This window comes from Grampus griseus (assembly GCF_964374135.1).
Source record: "Grampus griseus genome assembly, chromosome: X".
NCBI classification, from domain to species: domain Eukaryota; kingdom Metazoa; phylum Chordata; class Mammalia; order Artiodactyla; family Delphinidae; genus Grampus; species Grampus griseus.
The window spans coordinates 110437843-110459481 of record NC_138999.1 but is presented as its reverse complement, the minus strand read 5'-3'; the positions used below and the strand labels follow the sequence as shown (position 1 = coordinate 110459481).

Here is a 21639-nt window from a genome sequence, read left to right as displayed (position 1 = left end):
ATATTTTGTTCCACAGTGTAATTACGTCTAGAATATAATGTAGCATTTAGCTGTAACTGGTTTTTAACTGTAAAGTACCACGTGGCACATTTAAGACAGTTCTACTTTGGTAATATCATGGTAGTAGAAATGTGGAGAGGGTCATGTGTCATTCTGGTATGACTTTATTTTGTTTACTGCTGAACTAACTCTAAATATTGATACAAGTATGTATACCCTTAATTAATTTTTCTCAACAGTTTACTCATAACACACCTCTTGATTCTTAGGTCCCAAGGAATCCTGATATCCCCAATCCAGCTGTGGCTCAAAGAGAGGAGCAAAAAAAGATTGATGGAGCTGAACCTCTTACACCAGAAGAGACTGAAGAAAAGGAAAAACTTCTCACACAAGTAACATATTTTAAGTGATTGAAATACTTCTAGTCAACGAATAGAAAAAAAGATATTATAAATTACACTTACTTTTTATTGTATGGGCCTGGTACCCTGATTGGACACACCAACACAACTCAGGGCTATTTTGTAAACATACATTTAGACCAAATATCCCTATTTTTTTAATTCCTTTTATAGAATACACTCTTTTAGAAATACTAAAAAATATATAAATGCAAAATATAGGTGTCAATTATAAGAAATAAGACATGCATTTTATCAATTATAGTAAAGTCAGTTAATCCACATATGAATCCTGATAGACAGTAATTACTAGCATATTCTTGAAAATTTAAATTTATTTTATTGATTGTGAACTGTCCTCTGAAATTATACTCTACTAATCTTTTATTTATGGAATGATTTCATAATCCTCAAAATGCCTTATATTCTTTCTTGAAAAGAACTTTAATACAATGATGAGAAATTTCTGAAACTATAAAAGGTGCTCATTGTATAGTTAAAAGCTAATAGTTAATAAGTAGGGAACATTTCGATTTGAACAACATATCAATGCTTTCTGGTCATTGTTGCTTTAATGAGTTTTACGAGTGTCATACTTCCAAAATAATCTGTAGAAGATAAAAAGAATTACAGTGCAAAAGATCCTTGGAAAATAATAAAGAAACATGTACTGTATGATACCACCTTAGTATAGAAAGTAGCCAGCAAGATTTATTTATTCAACAAATTCTTTTGAACAATATGCAAAGCACAGTGCTAGGAAATTTTCCACATTAATTATTGAAAGATAGTTTTTATATTTATATCCTATTTATTATATAGGTCTTTTCTTTGTTATAACATGTAATTTTATTGAATGAAGTTTTACAAATTACATTCATAATTTTTGAGCCACATGCCTGGAAGTCATAAAGTTTAGTTTGAAAATGTAATTGCAACTGGTTGAATATTAGGACTTACCACAGAATAAAGTAAAACATTTAAATATTCATGATTTTTTTTCAAAATTTATTTCCTGAACACAAAAATAAAGTTATGGTCTTAGACTGTTACTTGGCTTGCAGTATATTGTGAATGTACAATATATTGTGAATATACAGTCTCAACTGAGAAATTGCTTTAGTTTGTAATTAGAAACAAAATCAATTTTTTGCCCCTCCTAGTACTTGAAGTCATCTTTAATCACCTTTCTCTACTGCCCTAAATAATTAATCTTTTAAAAAATCATGGGAGTACAAAGGAACAAAATATGGGGTAATCTAAAATCTTTATCAACTAACGCCTAGGGATAGAGTTTTGCTCTGTCAAGGGTATCACATTTATGTGGGTGGGGACTTGAGGAGTGGAAGACAAAAATTTGATCTTGTGACTTCAAATAAATACCAAAGAGACTTAAAACACTGATTGGTCGAACTGTTCTATCTTTTAGGAAAGAAATTGAGCAGGCCCCATAACATTCTGTTTATCGAATCCTATTTATGAATATAATTTTGAACAGAAATTATTTGTTCACAGTAGTTTGGAATGATGTAAAGAGCTACAAAAATTTTTCTTCAGTCTTTTTTTTTCCTTCATGTATTTCTTTGATTTAATGCATACACATTTTTTCTTAATTTACATGGGAATAAGTCTGTGAAAAAAATGAAGTACTGGAATATCCAGGACTTCAGCATTTACATTAGTATTTTAATTTTAATGCATTTGTATTTTAATGTAGTAGGCATCTATAAAATACGGAGTTAAAAACTACACAATATCTTGGAGCTATAAATCAGTTTTTAGTACTTGGAGGGAAGTATATTCTCTTCATGATAGAAAAGCAGTTATTAGTAACACTAACTCAACTTTTGATTCCAACATAAAACACCTGGGATTTTATAAGAAGGAAAATTTTAAGCCTTTTGAACTGTTTTTAATGTATCATTGTATAGAACTAAATAGAACAATATTTGGATTGGTTGATTTAACCTCTATTGATGATGCTTAATTTTTTGTTCACAGGGATTCACAAACTGGACTAAGCGAGATTTTAATCAGTTTATTAAAGCTAATGAGAAGTATGGAAGAGATGACATTGATAATATAGCTCGAGAGGTGGAGGGCAAATCTCCTGAGGAGGTCATGGAATATTCAGGTTTGTATACAACTACAAAAATGGTGTTTAATTGTAACCTTATGCATTTCTTTAGTGTCAATTTAATTTTACCTTTGTTCAGAGACCTTTAGACTTTTATGAATAAACTGTAAGTGAAAGTATAAAATATAATTGTATTTCTATGAAAAGATTATAAGATTTATCAAAACAAATTGCTGTGGTTCCTACTAGTTAGCTAATAGAGCCAAGTATAGCACTGATAAAACAAGGGTAGCTATTGGATGAGCACTGGCAAAATGCCTACTTTCCCACGTCTGGAATTTGATCATCTTCTGGGCAAGTCAAGTCTAAGGCTTCAGTTTCAGTGGATGGAATTAGTGTCTTTCTAGGTTGTCCTTGAAGTAGAGAATTCCTATAAGGTCCTTTTAGATCCTCAAACACTCTCAGGGTTCTAGTTTGCTCCAGGCAAGTTATGTGTGGATTCTGCTAACTCCAGGCAAGCTGGAGTGGATCTGAAAAGACTGCTTGAATAAACCTGTTGATTGGTCCTAGAATCAGTTCCTTCTCTTACTTAGCTGTGTCTTTGGTCTTGACCAGAACTAGATTAGGTGCTGAAGCATAATGGAGTTAATATTGATTTCCATGTCACAGTGCATCCAACCTCAGGCTTCTGAAAAGAAATCTTATTAAAATAGGTAAATATGTCTAGTAAATTTTCTTTATGTAGAAGAACATAGGAAGTTTCTAAAATCCAATTAGATTGAGCTCTCAAATTTAGTCTGAATATCAGCTGTATAGAATCTAGGGCATTTTTTTTCCCCATAGAAACAATGTTACAAAGTAGGTTTAGGTTTCTGAGCTAGCCTCTCAAAGCCTATTTAGCCTAACAACTGAAATTCTGCATTTTTGCCATGAAAAATAGTAGGGAGGAAACATTGAAATACTACTAAATAGACCAAAGATTAATATAGATTAGGCACAATTTTTAATTTATTTATAGTGCTAATGCTTGAATAAATCCATGTTTAATTAGAGAACACTTTTTCTTCTTTTGGAAATCTGAAAGGGTCTTCTGGTGATTGCCAGGGACTTGAGAGATGGATTACATTTGAGTTTTTATTTCGTGTAGTATAACATCAAGTCTATGAACGTCCTTTACTTTGATAACAGTATAACATTACTACTACCCTTAAAATTTATCACATAAGTTTAGGACATTTGGGGGCTTAAAGAGGGGAAAAATAGAGGAGAGAGAGAAATTTTAGCAGCAAGAGTTGAATGAAAGGAGTATAAAAGGATATGTGCAGAGAGATTTTCTGAAGTAGAATTTTCTTCAAAAGTTAGGAAGGGGGATAGCATCAGTGTGTATGAAATTGCAAGAAAAAAAATGATTTAAAAAGATATCACGTCGGGACTTCCATGGTGGTCCAGTGGCTAAGACTCCGTGCTCTCAATGCAGGGGGCCTGGGTTCGATCCCTGGTCAGTGAGCTAGATCCCATGTGCCGCAACTAAGACCTGGCGCAGCCAAATGAATAAATAAATATTTTTAAAAAGAGCTTATTTAAAAAAAAATACCATGTCAGATGTTCCCTCAAATTGACAGCAAGCCAGGTAGCATGACTAGCTCAGGGCAGCTTAATTGGGACCAAGTCAGAGGATGGGGAGATTTGAATGAATTTATGTAGTTGGTTGCAATAAAAGATGAAATGTGTACAGTTGGCTGTTTGTGGTATCTTATTCATAGTAGGCGTTTAAATTGTGTTGAATGAATAAGTGAGAGAATGAATAAATGAATACAGGTGCTTATAAAAATCAGAGTACTGACATTCCTTTCTTGATAGACTCTAAAAATGAAAAAATTTGAGAATGTAGACTATGTCATTAGAGGGCCTCTCACTGAAGTCATAAGATGTGACATTAATGCAGCCAGATCATTTAGCTCATTTATAAAATTTGGGTGACTTGGCTTTCCTTTTTTTTAAAGAGAAAAGGCTATTCCAAGTAAGTTTAAAAAACAAGCTGTATGTCACTGGAAATACTGTAAGAATAGTGAGTGGTTCCAAAAGCGAAGTAACAGTTTCAGTAGAAATTGCTGCTTTATAGGAAGTTTGATTGACCTGTTGATAATAGTTTCGTTTTTATTTTTGCTTGCTAGGAAACTATGTTCTCTAAGTTTATATGACCACCCTGTCTTCTTTTTCACTTTATGTGTTTGGTGCCTTCTATATAATGTTTGAATAAAAGCATAGCTTAAATCAGTATCTGTAGTAATATCTTTTGAAATTCTGGTCATCTGGGATGGATAATTAAAAACTTCGTAATATTTCATGAAAGGAAAATCACTAACCTAAAACCTCCTTGTTGAGGTCTTACTTTTAAATGGAAGGAGGTATTTAATACCCCTCATTTATTACACCTTAGGAGTATTTAATAATTGAACGTATATATACAGATGAATTTGAATCTTAATTATAAACAGTGTAAGTTCACTGTATCCTTTCCTGCTAATTCTTCATTCTACAGTTCCTTGGATTCACTTACTTAAGATGATAGAATTGTAAAGTAATAACTCTGTTTTTCAGCTGTATTTTGGGAACGTTGCAATGAATTACAGGACATTGAGAAAATTATGGCTCAAATTGAACGTGGAGAAGCAAGAATCCAACGAAGGATCAGTATCAAGAAAGCCCTGGATGCCAAAGTAGTATATTTCATAATTGTCGAATTACCAATAGATTGTTTTAATTGATTAAATGGTGATTAGCTTTGACTTATTATTATTGCACATTTAGTCAAAAGCACTATTTTGTTTAAATCTACAGATTGCAAGATACAAGGCTCCATTTCATCAGTTACGTATTCAGTATGGAACCAGCAAAGGAAAGAACTATACTGAGGAAGAAGATAGATTCTTGATTTGTATGTTACACAAAATGGGCTTTGATAGAGAAAACGTGTATGAAGAATTAAGACAGTGTGTTCGGAATGCTCCTCAGTTTAGATTTGACTGGTTTATCAAGTCTAGAACCGCCATGGTACGTATTCCTTTCTTACTTATTTCCTCCAACTTTTTCTTTTGAAAAATTTCAAATATCATACATCCTTTACTTAGATTCTCTAATTCTTAACATTTTGCCACGCTGGCTTTCTCCTCTCACTAGTATATGTGTGTATATACTTATACATACATACATGGCATCTATCTATAGATATAGAATCTATATATTGTATTCAGAAATACAGATCTGTGCTTTATATTCATTAATCTATATACAGATCTATATTTCTGAACCATTTGAAAGTAAGTCACAGACATCATGAGTGTTCACCTCTAAATACTTCAGCATTTATCTCCTAAATATAAAAATAATATTTTCCTACATGAGCACAGTACCATCATCCTACCTGAAAATGTTAACGTTGCTTCAGTAATGTCATCTAGTATACAGTCCATGTACAGAATTTTCCAGTTGTCCCGAAAGTGTCTCTCATAGCTGTTTTTTTAAATTGATGAGCCAGTCAGGGTTCACATATTGCATTTGGTTGAGTCTCTTTAGTCTCTTCAGTCTACAACTTTTTGTTTTTCGTGACAATGACTTTTTGAAGGTACCCAGACTCATTTTGTAGAATGCCCAACATGTATCTCATTGTTTGCTCACTGTTAGATTTAGGTTAAGCATTTTCGGCAGGAATGCTGCCTAAGTGATGTGTATTTCTCATTGCATCACATCAGGAGGCTCATTATGTCAGGTTGTCACATTCTTGGTGATGCTGAGTTTGATTACTTGGTTAATATGGTGACCATCAGAGCTCTTCACTTTAAAGGTAGTTTCCCCTTTGTCATGAGGCAGGTGATACTTGAGACTGTGTGAATAACTTAAGGATTTATTTTTAATGAGAAGGAATTGTTGCCTAAGTAGAGTTTTTATAAGAATATTATGAGACAGAATAATTAAGAAGAGATTTTATTTTTAGCTTCATGCAATTTACTGTTACTTTCTAACATGAATTGTGTTCCTGTTAAATCCTAGTGCTGCTTAGCAGTGTTCTTGCTGATATTGAAATAAGTGCCACATGTTTTTAATGTTGGCATTGTCAGTCTTTTGTTAGCCGAGGTAATTAAGACAAAAGTAGATTCATACAGCCTAAACATTAAAAGTAACCGGAAACTAACAATCTAAACAGTGAGCATTTTTCTTTAGTTTCTGTCTATCGTAAATGTTTTCTCGGCCAAAAGTTCATAGGGGTGTGAAGCAATGCTGAACATTTTGTTTGACCCATTTTATATTTTCAGTTCAAGTTGAAAAAAGAAAAGAAAAATCTGAGTTGCTATACTGAAGATGCTAATTTTGGTGGATGCTTTATAAGATCAGATATTTCTTAAAATTTTAACACAAATTTAGAGGGTTCCTGGATTGTTACTAGAATGTGTCTGTCAAGTTTATGGAATACATAATGCTGGGAGAGGTAGCAAATACTTTGGATCAAGCCAGAATCCAAAAGGAACTAGAGAAATTGGAATGATGGATTGATTGAATCTCCCTTGCAGCATGACAACTGTAGGGATGAATGTAAAGTGCTCTACTTGTACAAAAGAATAGGAAGAGGTGTATATGTTAATAAGATACAGTAGGAAGAATTGAGAAAAGAATAAAAAAGATAGGAATTAATCTGTAGCATGAAGGGCTGAGGTTGGATGTAGGGAAGAGTTGTTTGACAGGGTTCTTTGGATGGTTGAAATAGATTATTGAAGAACAGTGTTAAATAGCTTTCTATTAGCTTTGAAAATGAGATTCTATTTTGACAGTCTGAAGACTTTGGCAGTGAGCTAGTTGGCCTTTTAAGGTGCCTTCTAGCTCGGTGCATCTATGACCATGTTTAGCAGAGAACTCCTTTCAAAAGCCATGCATTTAAAACTTTTAGCCATTTGGGGTTTTATGCGTGTAATGATCTGATTTAGAGCGGCATCAGCAGCTTGTAAAAGACAAATGCCCACCTGCATTTGTTGATGAATCATGTTTTCGATCATACATGCCCTTTTATGTGATGGAACATTTGCTGAATTTTGAGTATTATTTCAGTGATAGTTTACTAATTTTTTAAAAGGTTGAGTTTAATGCTGTTTTCAGTTTCTGGAAACATTAAAGCAGTCGGATGAAACAGATTCAAAAGAGCAAGGAAAATCTTACATTATTTGTAATATGAACATGACTGTAGAACTACATACATAACCTTATTTCATTTTCCGTGAAGAAACCCAGTGTATTATTAACAACCACTAGATGTCTCTCAACTCCCTTGTAAAGAATCTTTTCTTCCATCTTTCAACAAAACATTTATCTCTTTCTTTACCAAGAGGTTTAAATATCTAATGTATGTTTTCCAAAGAGTGGATATTAACTACATACGTGATTGAAAAATGAAACTTTTATTTTGTCTGTTAAAAATGAAGACAATTCTGTCCTTAATTATGTTCTGGAAGGTGGAATTTATGATTTGTAAAGAATCTTTAAAAACACATAGTAGTTTATTTCATATTAAATATTTTAGTCCAGAGTTTTTGTTAACTTTTCTACTATATTATTTCCCTCCTAGTTAATGGATAATTTTTGCTTATATTTCTGGATTTAGAATATAAGAAATATATTTTAAAATATGCATGAATATATTTAGATCATCTTTTTGGAATGTTTCATGCTAATAAAAATCATTAGGGAATTAAAGAAATGGATTACTATTATTTCTAGATGATCTCTTTTCCCCTCATTTTAAATAATTGATCTTGTATAGTGAATCACATTCACAATCTAGGAAGTGAAACTTCCCCCTTGAAAGAGGCATTTGTGATTTCCAAAATTAAAATAATTTGCTTCATTGAAAAACCCCGTCTTAGAAATAACAGGGGATGTAATTTGATTCATTATATGAGTGTATCACTGTGTTCAAATTAAAATTTTATTAATGATTAAACTTTAAACTTAGCTTATTACTAAAGAAGCTATCTTTAAAAACATAATCTTGCTTAAAGATGACTCTTTCCCAGTGACACCAATAAATAGTGTGAAATACTTAGGGGAAAAAAAAGAAACCTTGGTAGTTATATTTTATTCAGAGATCTCAAAGTACTGAATTCATGGCTTCTGACTTAACAGTCTTAAAGTACTTAAAGGCATGAACCTCCACTTCTAAATATGCCGCATTTTGAAAGCCTTCAGCTAAAGGTTGAAAATTTCTTTGAGGCTCTTCTCCATTCAAAAATGCTGGCTATACAAAAGAAAAAATGAGTTTTAGTTCTGTTTCTCTGTGCTAAAAAGACTGTGATTTCTTTCTCTGAGAACTTGTGTGGTCTTTAAGTAAGTAATCAGTCTCTATTGAACTACATAAACAAGTAGGAAGGATATGATCAATTTAGATTTTTAAGCTCAGAGTACATGAATTGCCCTACCATTTTCCTTCTAAGAAAAAAGTGTATTATAATGAGGTCTTAGTCTTAGGACATTAAAAAACTATCAGAATTAAAAGGACCTTTGCCAGATGACTGTAAGAGGAAAAGATAATACTTTGTATTTATATACTACCTTTTATATATAAGGTTGCCAATCCCTTTACCAACATTAGCTCATTAATTCCTTTTAGGGAATGAATGTCAGGGCATTATCTCTGTTCATTTAGTGACAGACTAACGTGACTGGGAGATTTGAAAAGAATCTGAGAATTCTAAAATATCTAGCACATTAGTTTACTGGAAAGGACATATTGAAAGTATCCAAAGTTTAATCAGTAATTCTTTGGACCTGCTTAGGTTCTTTTAAGTACTTAAAGGAGAAAAAGCAGAATTTGGCTCTCTGAAATAAAGAACATTTCTTGATATAGCCACTATGCTTCCTCCGCAGGGTTGCTTTGACTCTTAATTTTAGTTTAAAAATATTCTTACTTTTTAGCCTCTAGGAAGCTTTTTCCTTTCCTCTCCTGGCCTCGCAAGAAGCTCCGTGTACATAGCCCGTGGCCATGGACTTTAGAGTTGAATCAGAGTATTAGTAATTAGTTATTACAATTACCCTGCCTTTTGTAGTAGTTTAAATGAATTTTTGGGGTAGTATCTCAGAGAGAGAATCACACACTGTTGTATACAATGTAATAAAAATTTCATGTTATTGCTGTTTGTTTTCAAATCACAGCTTTATTATTAATGAAAGTGTTCCTTATTTAAAATTAAGAACATGACATTCCTCATCAGAATTGTAGGAGAAAAAATACTATTTAGAAAATATTGCTATAGCTCTTTATTAGCTTGCCTCCCTTTTTATAGGTTTATCATTGATAGTAAACGTTAGCTAAATTATTAGTTCAGCACAGGATATTTGATAAATTATCTGTCCAGTCAGAGAAGGATTTTCTTTCTAGATACTTTAGAAAAACAAAAGTCAAATTAAAAATTTTCCAAACTGTTTTATAGTCACAATAACACTTTTGTTTGTTGCTTATGCAGCACAGCCTAGGAAATTTTATGAAGAAGGCCACTCATGATTTTTAATTTTGTGTATTAGTGCTTAATTGTGTGATAACAGCTAATATTGATTTCTTAGAGCATTACATTCTTAATGAAATGTGAGGATATGAATTAGTACATTATTCACAAAATTGGTAAAATGTAAAATTAATGATGGGTTCTTCTTGACTGTAGAATTATGAAAATATTAAAATATATTTATGCTTATAGGGATATATTGTTTCCTAATGTGCTTGAAAGACTAAAATGTCCCTTTCAGCCTTAATTTTCAGAAAGGTCCTGTATAGAGGTATGTACAGAAGGGGTTGTGTTTAACTTTACCTTGAGGGTTAGGTCAGAGGAATGGCTTCATAGAAGAGGTCCTTCTTGGAACTGAGTCTTGAATGACCAGGAAGGAGTTGGCTCTGGGACTGTGGAAACAGCATGTGCAAAGGTAGAAACAAGCACAGCACATTGAGAAACTGCAAGTAGGTTGTGCTGGAGTGTGAGTAGGGAAGTTCTGGAAGATGAGGAAGGAGCTGGCAGCGAAATTACGAAGAGCCCTGTCCTTGGTATTGAACTTTGGTCATTATTCTATAGGAAATGGGGAGTCATTGAAAGATTTTAACAGGGCAGTGACATGGTCAGATTTACATTTTAGAAATACTGTTCTGTGGAAATGGGCAAATGTCTACCTCAACTACCATATAGGCTGACGATTCCCAAATTTATATCTCTGTCTTTTCTCTGTTCCTCCTCTTTTTTTACTTCCCTTGGCTATTATAGCACCATCTGCCCCAGAGTCATTTTTTACTGCTGCTCTCTTAACTATCAGGTGCAAATGGTTACACCTAAAAGTACCAGCATAACCCTTGCACAAAGTAGGCATTCAGTGAATAAATGAGCATGGAACTTTCGTACTTCAGTTTGCTTCTATCTCATAGACCCCTACAGTTGGATCAGATTTGGATAGAATGTGAAGAAATGTAGCAATGGGTTTGAGTTCTTTTTTCTTTTCCTTTCCTTTCTTTTATTTTCATCTACCTTTTTCTAATGATAGACTTTACTTGGCTGTAATCCCTGCAGCTTTTGTTTGAGTAGCCAGTTGTAAATATCATGTGTTTTATTAGTAACTATAGTGTTTGATTTAAGACTGAGTTGTTCTAACAATCTGAAATACGATACATGCACTAACAGGAGTTTGTTTTATGTATTTATGTATTGTGAAGAGGTGATGTGACATTTTACAAATAGCGATGTTTAAGTAGCAGCAGTTAGGTAAGACTATCATAACATTTGATACTTGTTTAAGAAATGTAGGATATATTTCTTAATTATTATTATTAGAATATATAACTCCCATCTAACTACCAGTGTACTTGGGCCCTGAGATTTTAGTATAGAATGCCATTGCTTTTTGTTAGTATGATAGAGGTTCCAAAGTGACAAAGAACCTAGGAAATATACCACAGAATGTATAGTTGAAGGTATCAGTTCCCAAAGGTAAAGTATAGGGAGTTTATGAAAGAGCAAAGGAGAAACAAACACCCATTTTGTTTTACTAAGAACTGTAGAAGATTCTGACTTTATAGAACCACCTACCAATTTAGATGTGCAGATGTGGAGTGCAATTTATTTATTTATTTTTTTTGCTTTTGCTCATTCACCTGCTTTTGACTTTCAACCATAACGGGCAGCGACCTTCTGTCATTCAGACTTAGGCAGGCTTAGTGTCTAGGATTTTAGTACGTAGGAAGTGTAATGTGGAGTCTCTTTAATCTCTTTCAATAAGTCACTTCAAGTCTACTGATGCTTTCTGTGCCTTTTGAATTGATGCTTTGAAGCTGGGTATTGGGGCAGAGGATGTTTGAACTTGGTGCCTGGCGTGATTGATATTCACCACACAGTACAGGGCAGCGCCACTTACTGCAAACATCCCATTATTTATTAAATAAAGGTAGAGATACATATCCTAGTATTCAAAAGTTGAAACTTGGGTGACTTTGCATTGAATGGAATTATAAACTATTAAAAAGATACGGAAAACCAAGGCAGACAGTTTGTTTAAAGTCAATCTAAAGACTAGTTTAAAACAGGGCTTGGCAAACTGCAGCCCTTTACCTGTTTTTGTACGGCCTGCAAGCCAAGAATGATTTTTACATTTTCAAATGGTTGAAAGAAAATCAAAAGAAGACTGTCTTGTGACATGTGAAAATTATACAAAATTCAGATTTTAGCATCTGTAAAGTTTTATGGGAACCCAGCCACACGCATTCACTTATGCATCGTTTATGGCTGCTTTCATGCTGCAATGGCAGAGCTGAGTGGTCGTGACAGAGACCATGTGGTCTACAAAGCTGACAGTATTTACTGTTTGGCTCTTCACAGAAAGGATGTGCTGACCCGTGGTTTAAAAGAATGTGTAAGAAAGGTGGAAGGAAAGAAATAATATAACCAAGGGTAGACATAAGTGTTATACAGTCCTTCAAGAAAAGTGTTAAATGAAGGATGGGTAAAGGGGGAGGCTATTTGGCCTAAAAGAGGGATGTCTGGCAGGTCTGGTGGTAATTGCAGTGATTGTGATGGAGCCATGAGAGCTGCCTTGTAATATTTGAAAGATTGTCATACAGAAGAGGGAATCAGCTTGTTCAATTTGACTACAAAATCAGCTTGTTCAATTTGACTACAAAAATCAGCTTGTTCAGTTTGCATAAGGGAACATTTTTAACTTGTCCGAAGGTGGGATAGACAGCTTTGGGAGGTAGTGAGTACCCCGTCATTGGAAGAATTCAGACAAGCTGAATAGCTAATTAGTAAGGACCTAGTAGAAGGGATTCAGCATCAACCTGAATAATTTTTAAAGGTCCTTTCCAATCTTGAGAGTCAGTAATTTTATGAGCTCCCACTATTGAGACTCTGTATCAAGGGAAGATTTCAGAGTGCAAAATACACCTTTGATTACATGACGACTCCTGCTCAACAATCATCAGTGAGATCCTTTTGTCAACTGAATTAAGTAAAATTGCTTAGTTCTTTGTTTTTAGCTTCTAGGTTCTTTGTATTTTGACTCAAACTTAGTCTTATCTATCACTCTTACCCTGCACAGCATTTCCCAAGTTGGTTTCTACCAAACATTGTTCCAGGATTTGCAAATACGGTAAGTCCCTTACATACGAACGAGTTCCATTCCGAGAGTGCGTTCGTAAGTCCAATTTCTTTGTTAAGTCCAACAAAGTTAGCCTAGGTACCCAACTAACACAATCGGCTATATAGTACTACTGTAATAGGTTTGTAATACTTTTCACACAAATAATACATAAAAAATAGAAAAAATCAAACATTTTAAATCTTACAGTATAGTACCTTGAAAAGTACAGTAGTACAGTATAATAGCTGGCATATAGGGGCTGGCATCGAGTGAACAGGCAAGAAGAGTTACTGACTGTAGGAGGGAGAGGAGGTGGGAGATGGTAGAGCTGAAGGATCATCAGCAGTAGGAGATGGAGGGCAAGCTGCAAGATGGAACGCAAGTTCGCATCTTTGAAAGTTCTCGGTTTGTATGTAGGGGCCTTACTGTATACAATATGCAGAACAGGGTTCTGTGTTCAAATAAATTTGGGAAATGGCTGATACTGAATCCTGCCTGTGACACTTCCAACCTACATTAGAATGCTAAAAGCTCTGAGAAGTCCTGCCATGAAGAAATTTGTTTAACCTTTTAAAAATCTAGCATTTCCTGCGCATGTGTGAACACAAAGTACTTTTTTTTCCTTTGGCCACAGCTATTAACACTGCAGAACAGTTTCCCATTTGCCATTTTCCCACTCTCTTCTGTTGTCTTTATTGTTTTTGTATCTCCTCTCTTCCTCTTGTGTGCTATTTTTCTCCCTCCAATTTCATTCCTAAATCCAGCATGGGGAAATCGTGAGAGAAAGAGATAATTAGACTACAGAATTGTGGAAACAGTTTGAGAGCACATGAACCACTCCCTGTAATCCGAGGAGAATAGGAAGATTAAAAAGGTACAAGAATCTAGGGGGATATGTATGTGAAAGGCGAAATTATATGAGATAAAAGTGCTTTTGACATCATGAAATTTCTCATAGTCATTTCATAGTCACTTAGTTATTCAAAACATGAATCACTATTTTATTGGTAATCTGGCCTCCTTGTAATTTCTGGTGTTAGCTCGTGCTCTGTTTATGATACCATCTGTTTAGTTAGGCAGTCTTCAAGCATGTGAATAAAAGATGGGGTTGGTATCTTTAGAGAAAGTGGCATTACCTATGCTAGGAAGGTAACGTCCAGACTCACTCATTCCTTGGTGCCTTTCTCCAGAGAGTTAGATTATTTTTCTGTCTGTAGTTAGTGACAGGTTAAAAGGAATGAAGGTAAGAACTTATTATACAGTCGATTTATAATCATTTTGAAATATTCTATTTCACTGCATATGAGACTGTCTCAAAAGTGTTAGTTTTTTTCTGAATCACCCATTATGAACCATGAATATGTATCTAAAGATATCTGCAGTCACAGGCAACTATTACTTACTGAGAATAATAATAGCCAGAGGGTATAGCTTAATGGTTCAAGAATCAGCTTCACATAAAGACTCTATCTAGTCTCCCTAGAAACCAACAATCAAATCTCATCGGGGTCAACTTAGCCCTTTCTATAATAGATAAATTGAATAACATGCTGTTTAATTTGTATGTGTGTTACTGAATGAAGCTGTGAAGAGTGTTTGGTCTGCATATTAAAGATACCACTATTGTTTTGGTAAGTAAGGAAAATTCCAGTGTTATTTTTCCTAAATTATTTAACCTTGGGTAATTGAGGATGCACAAGAAACATGAATGTACCAGTGTTTTGTAAGGTTATTTTTAATAGTCAAACAATAATTTGTTAATGAAGAATTTTTTTCTGGCTAGACTATCTTTGGTTTTCTGCCTTCTTTTGGGCTTGAATTTTACAGAGTAGAAAATGCTTGAATAGTTGATAATATTTCTGTATGCCATTTTTCTAGCTTTTATTTGGAAAGATAAAACTGTATTTAAAAAATTTGCCATTTCTTAAAAATGTTAGATTGCCTAAGGCCTAAATGTTCATTGCAGAAAATTTAGAAAATACATGCTAGTATAAAGAAGAAAATAAAAGTTACCATTGCTCCTATTTCCAGAAATAGCTGCTGTTAACCACTATAACACTGTATGTAGTTAGTACTCGCTCAGATATTTCTGCTGTGTATATACATATATAGTAAGTTGTGTATATATGTATATGGTAATTGACAAAGTACCCAAAATTTAGTTCCCAGTATTTCTCTGCTAAAAATGGCACTGCTCTAAATATTCTTCTGTAAATCGTTGTATACGTCTCTTATTGCCTTACATTAAGCATCTAGGAGTGGAATTGTTCATTCAAAGAGTATGAAATTTTTAAGATGTATCATTGATATTCCCAAATTGCTTTCTAGAAAGATATTATTTTAGTCTGCTTGGGCTGCCATAACACACTACTGTAGATGGGGTGGCTTAAACAAATTTCTCATGGCTTTGGAGACTGGAAGTCCAAGATCAGGGTGCCGGGAGGATTGGTTTCTGGTGAGGCCTTTCTCCCTAGCTTGTAGATGGAGTCGTCTTGCTGTGTCCTCACATGACCCTTTCTGTGTGAGTGGAGAGAGAGAGAGAGAGAAGAGGGATCTCTGGGTGTCTCTTCCTCTTGTAATACCAGACCTATCGGATTAGGGCCCCACCCTTATGACTTCATTTAACCTTAATTACCTCCATAAAGGCCCTCTCTCCAAACACAGTCACACTGCAGGGGTGTTAAGACTTCAACTTACAGATTTTGTGGAGGGCACAATTTTTAACTTTGGCATCCCATCATCAATGAATGAGAGCTCCCATTTCATCTTATTGCCAACACCAGATACACACACCACACATACACACACACACACACACACACACACTTGCATGAACGTGTCATTGCTAATTTAATAAATATATCATTGTTTTACTTTGCATTTCTTTGAAAAAATTTTAATATATGGACATTTTAATTTTTTATGAGTTTTAAAAAATATTTATTTTATTTATTTATTTTTATTAATTTTTTTGGCTGCATCGGGTCTTAGTCACGGCACACAGGATCTTCGTTGAGGCATGCAGGATCTTCTGTTATGGCACGCAGTCTCTTCGTTGCGGTGCTCGGGCTTCTATCTAGTTGCAGCATGCAGGTTTTCTCTCTCTTGTTGTGGTGCGTGGGCTCTGTAGTTTGCGGCACACAGGCTCTCTTGTTGAGGCGCGCAAGCTCAGTAGTTGTGGCACATGGGCTTAGCTGCCCCGCGGCATGTGGGATCTTAGTTCCCCGACCAGGGATGGAACCCGCGTCTCCTGCATTGGAAGGCGATTCTTTACCACTGGACCACCAGGGGAGTCCTATGAGTTTTCTATTCTTGTACTTGGACCATTTTTTGGTTGGAGTTCTTAATTGCCAATAAATCTACATTTTTATTTGAGGGTTTAGCTGCTTTATATTTTATCCATTTTTTTTGGGGGGGGTACGCGGGCCTCTCATTGTTGTGGCCTCTCCCGTTGAGGAGCACAGGCTCCGGACGTGCAGGGTCAGCGGCCATGGCTCATGGGCCCAGCCGCTCCGCAGCATGTGGGATCTTCCCGGACCGGGGCACGAACCAGCGTCCCCCGCATCGGCAGGCAGACTCCCAACCACTGCGCCGCCAGGGAACCCCCAGATATTTTTGCTTATACAAAAAAGAAATCATTTTTAAATGTTATTTATCCTTTGATATTAAACTTATTTACCTTTAAAATACAGCAAAGTGTACAGGGTTAATATATATGAGCATCGATACTAATCATATGTTTAATGCTCATCATATGTTCATAAAAACTGTTTATCGTTTGGATGCATTGATTTGCTGGCAGTGAAATATAGGTAGTGGCAAGGTTAATGCGGAATCTTTCCAGCTATTGCTTGCTCTGAATTAACAAATGCATCAGTGTTTCCTGAGACGCCCTCCTCAGAACTCTGATCCCACAAGATGTCCTTTGAGAAGGGAGTTCTGCTGTTTGAATAGCTTGGGGAATTGCTTGCTTCTTACATCGCCTACCCTAGTGGTTGACAGTGCTCATTAGGAACTTAAAGGCTATGAGCAGCCCTGTAGAAAAGAAATCTGTTTGACTTTTGTAAACTGAGTACTTCCAAAATGTGCTTTGACAATAGGACATCCTCTTATTTTTTTGTTTATGTGATTTTTGTTAACTTTTTGTTTCAAAATACTTACAGTTCACAGGAAGTTGTAAAGAAATGTACAGGGAGGGCCCATGCACCCTTCACCAAGTTTTCCCAGATGGTAACATATTCCATAAATACAGTAGTGTCACAACCAGGAAATTGACATTAGTACCATCCACAGAGCTTATTCAGATTTCATTGGTTATAGATGCACTTGTGTGTGTGTGGGGGGGGGGTGCGCACACACGTGTGTGTAGTTCAGTGCAATTTTATCACAGGTAGGTACGTGTAACTAGCACCACCGCAAGACTTCCTTGTGCTAGCTCTTTATAGTCACACCCACTCTCCCCCCTTTCCCTAGCCCCTGGCAACCATTGATATGTTCTCCATCTCTAAACTTCCATTTAAGGATGCTATATAAATGGAACAATATGGTATGTAACCTTTTGAGATTGGCTTTTTTCACTCAGCGTCATTCCATTGAGGTTCATCCAGGTTGTTGCATATACCAATATTTCTTTCCTTTTTATTGCTGAGTAGTATTTCAAAGTATGGATGTACCACAGTTTGTTTACCCATTTACCCACTGAATGATATTTATCCACTTCTCATATTTTTGGTGGAATATACTCTGTATGACTATTGTTCTGAAGAATACCAACTTAGAAATTCTGTGTCACAAAAATGATACAGTTAAAGAATTACCACTTTTTAAAGATTGTGCCGGGGTTGAAGAAATTAAAAGTCTTGTATTAATTGGTTTAGGAATTCCAGAGACGCTGTAATACTCTGATTTCATTGATTGAGAAAGAAAATATGGAAATTGAGGAAAGAGAGAGAGCAGAAAAGAAGAAACGGGCAACTAAAACTCCAATGGTAAAATTTTCAGCATTTTCCTAACTTTTAGGTAGATCCCATTTTTTTTACATAATTAAAATGCCTATATTATGTTTAATGCCATAGTGATGCCTATTATAAAAACTGGTTTTATGAAATGCTGATTTGTTTTTTGACAGAAAAAGAGTTACACTACAACCACATGCTTCCTTTTGTTTGTAGAACATACGGTTAGGAACTCCCGTAGTAACAGGGCTCAGTATTTTTAAAAAATTCCTCATGACTTTTAAGCAGAAGTATAATGCAAGTAAAATCCTTTGAATTGAGACCAGAGTTGTCATGGGGAGTAGGAGAGGGGTGGGGTGGGGTGGGACTGAGTTTGAAACTGGGAGTTCTGATTTGATCAAATAAGTTTTCTGATCTTTGTGGGACTATGAGTGCAAATAAGAACTTTGAGGAGACAGCAAAGCTTTACTTGGTTTACTTGGTAATAAGTTAACTGTTGAATAATAAGATGACTTAATTTTAATTCAGTCAGGTTGCCTTGTATAGTTACAATTTCAAATACTCTTTAATAGATGATATTATTTGAGTGTGGTTAAGTAAACTACCATATTTCATCAAGTCTAAGATGCCTTCCATTGTAAGACACAGCATTATTTTATGTGCCACTAAGAAGAACTGCTCCAAGTAACTATGATTTGTCATCAATTATAGGATGCATCCCGATTTCAGAGATGCTAAAGTGGGAAACAAATGTGCATCATAGAATATATGAAATATGGTATGTTAACATCTGTCATAAGATTTAAAAAATAATACACTCATAAATAACATTTTTCCCGGAAAACTTTAAGTATTAAGTAGTCCTTTAAGATAAGCATACATTTATAGTGCCATGTGTAAGTAGAAACTTGATGACTATTTTTGATGGGTATTTTATGTCTTTTCTTAAAAAGAAACATGTTTGGAGGTTATTTTACATTGGGTTACATAGTTTGTTGGGCTATATAGAACATTAAATGTGAGTATAACATTTAAGTGAATATTCATGTTAAAATTTTTTTTTAATGCATTTACATCCTAGATTTAACATTGTTGGGCCATTTAAAAATGTGCATATTGGAGCAGAACATTAAATCTGTTTCCATTTTAGTCACAGAAAAGAAAAGCAGAGTCAGCTACTGAGAGCTCTGGAAAGAAGGATGTCAAGAAGGTGAAATCCTAAAGCCTAGAAATAAAGTTTTAAATGGGAAACTGCTATTTTCTTGTTCCCATCTTCAAATGCTAATGCCAGTTCCAGTGTATTCATGGTACTCTAAGAAAAATCTCTTTGGTTTTGATTCCTTGCATATTTTATATATTTTACAATGCTTTCTACATGAAATGTAGCTTTATATTTTATGCATTCTAGTATTTCTGTGTACTGTATTTTGTGCATTTCATGTCTTCATCAAAATCCTCTCAGTCCTTGTTCTTTTGAAGCTTGTGCTGAGGTTTTAGCTTTTCTATGTTTTATATGCCGCTGCTTTGAAAGAGAACCTAGATTCTATAGCTGTATTATTGTTGTTTCATACTTTAAATTTATATGGCTGTGGAAAATTGAATTAAAATGATTTGAGGAGAAAGACTTTTTCACTTCTTTGTTGCTTTCTTTTCTATTGAGTATGGGCTTGTACGTGTTACTGCATACTGTGATTAGCATAATAATTGTTTCTTTGAGGTCATCTAAATATTTTTTTCCTAAAGGAATAAAGGGTGAGAACAGAAAAAATTTAAAAAACTAATATTTGATACTGTGCTTGCTGTCAGTATGCATTACATTTAAATTATTCTCTAAATATTCAAGTGGGAAAGTATAATAAAGAAACGTCTATAAGAAATTTAATTATTTCCTGTTTTTTGTGCAGTAGAAAATAGTTGTGTTTACTGAATTGAATTGCTCACAACTATGTATTTGGTTGAAAGTTAAAGCTTTGCTTGCTGACTTGTGCCTGATCTTTTGTCCCATAGAGCCAGTCCAGGGGAGTCTGGGTATAACACGTAGGTTTATTAACAACTAAGTTAAGAGTATGAAGTAAGTGCTATGCATGCAGAAGAAAGGGGGAGGGTCTTCCATAGGAATACAAGTACGGTCAGATAACAGATAATCTCAGAGCGTCAGAGGCTTTGCACACCAAGAGCTTCTACCTTTCCCACACCACAGACCCCACGCTGGGAGGAGATCTGCTCCACACAGTCCCTCAAGGCTCCAGGCTGACTGAGGCTCCGCTGTTTTACAGCTGTACCATCTGGAACATGTGGCCTATTCAGCTGCCGCTGTAGGAGAAAAAGAGGCTGGAGAATCGCATATAGGCTCTTTATTGCCTCAGCCCAGAAGTGACAAATGTCACATCCATTTATATTTCATTGTCCAAAACTAGTCACATGGTCCTGTGTATGTGCAAGAGGACTGGCAAATGTAGGGGAACAAATGGAATGTTTTTACGTTACTGCCCCTGCCACAGGGGCTGTCACACGAAACCGTTAGTGTGTGATTAATCAGAGTCAAGGTCAGGTTATAAGGGAACAGGGAAAATGGATCAGAACCTAGTGTGAAACACATGGCAAATAAGCAAAGCTGGGAATGCAGGACAGTGGTGTTGTTATCAAAACAAAATTGGGGCCACTAAAGAGTTGCTCTCTCCCCCTCCCAAGATCTTTTGCATTTCCTATCGGACTCTATTTAGTGTACCACTGGCAAACCTTGGGTAGCCCTGAGTGCAAGTCAGCGTCTTTCACATCCTCATTCTCATTGGGGTTCTGCAACATATGAATAGATCTTCTAGAATGACAACCCACTGTCTGCTGGACTCTTCCGAGTCTTTTTTCATTGTCCAGACTTCATATTTCTTACTGCCATGCTCCTGATAGGATTCTTCTTACTCTTTCCACTATTAGGACTTGGACTCTTGTACTCTGTTGGAGGTTGGTTGAAATTAGGGTGCTATTAAGAGATGAGTTTACAATGATATTAGGTCAAGGGACCCAGAGATATCCAAATCTGTCCTTGGCCTAACTGCCCTTTCTATAAGGTCCACAAGAGAGGCAAAGGTAAGCAAAGTAATACTTCACTAGCTGGTGCTTTGGCTCCAAACTTCAATCCAGAACTATTAAGCCCAAAATGAAATCTTGGAATTTTCCACTCCAATGAGATTAAAAGTTCCAGTCATCTGAGATGGAGAAAATTATACCTTAGAGGGTCTTATTAATACCCGCAAGTTCTGTGCACTGAAAAATAGCCCAGTGAGGGTACTGGCCTCCGATCAATCAGTTCAGCATTTCTTGGGGAGAAATGAAGATGGAGGGTGGGAGCAGGTGCAATTAGGGTCTTTGAACTTCTTTCACGGAAGCTTAACAATCTCTACTTCTTGTTCTTTCTCTGTTAACCCAAAGGGGTTAATGGCTAAGCTGTATGTGACCATCTACTTTAAGAGAGAAAATCTGCAGGTAAGTTCTGTCAGTCTTTTCATGGGGCCATTTCCCTGGCTATATCATGGCTCTTTCTTGGACCAAA

General features: G+C 35.3%; 1 protein-coding gene across 4 annotated transcripts in view; it reads left to right on the top strand.

The window, feature by feature from the left end:
• The window catches only part of SMARCA1 (SNF2 related chromatin remodeling ATPase 1), a 69026-nt gene extending 49055 nt beyond the window's left edge, over positions 1-19971 (top strand). For 2 of the 4 annotated variants that reach the window (XM_082680810.1, XM_082680811.1), the window contains 6 exons: positions 270-392; positions 2403-2535; positions 5080-5198; positions 5320-5532; positions 18012-18122; positions 19240-19971. In XM_082680810.1, coding sequence (XP_082536936.1) covers positions 270-392; positions 2403-2535; positions 5080-5198; positions 5320-5532; positions 18012-18122; positions 19240-19311 — 771 coding nt within the window. In that variant the 3' untranslated portion in view covers positions 19312-19971. Of the gene's footprint in view, positions 1-269; positions 393-2402; positions 2536-5079; positions 5199-5319; positions 5533-18011; positions 18154-19239 lie in introns of all 4 variants that reach the window. The other 2 variants (XM_082680812.1, XM_082680813.1) reach the window with 1 other exon arrangement.
• The last annotated feature ends 1668 nt before the right edge of the window (positions 19972-21639 follow it).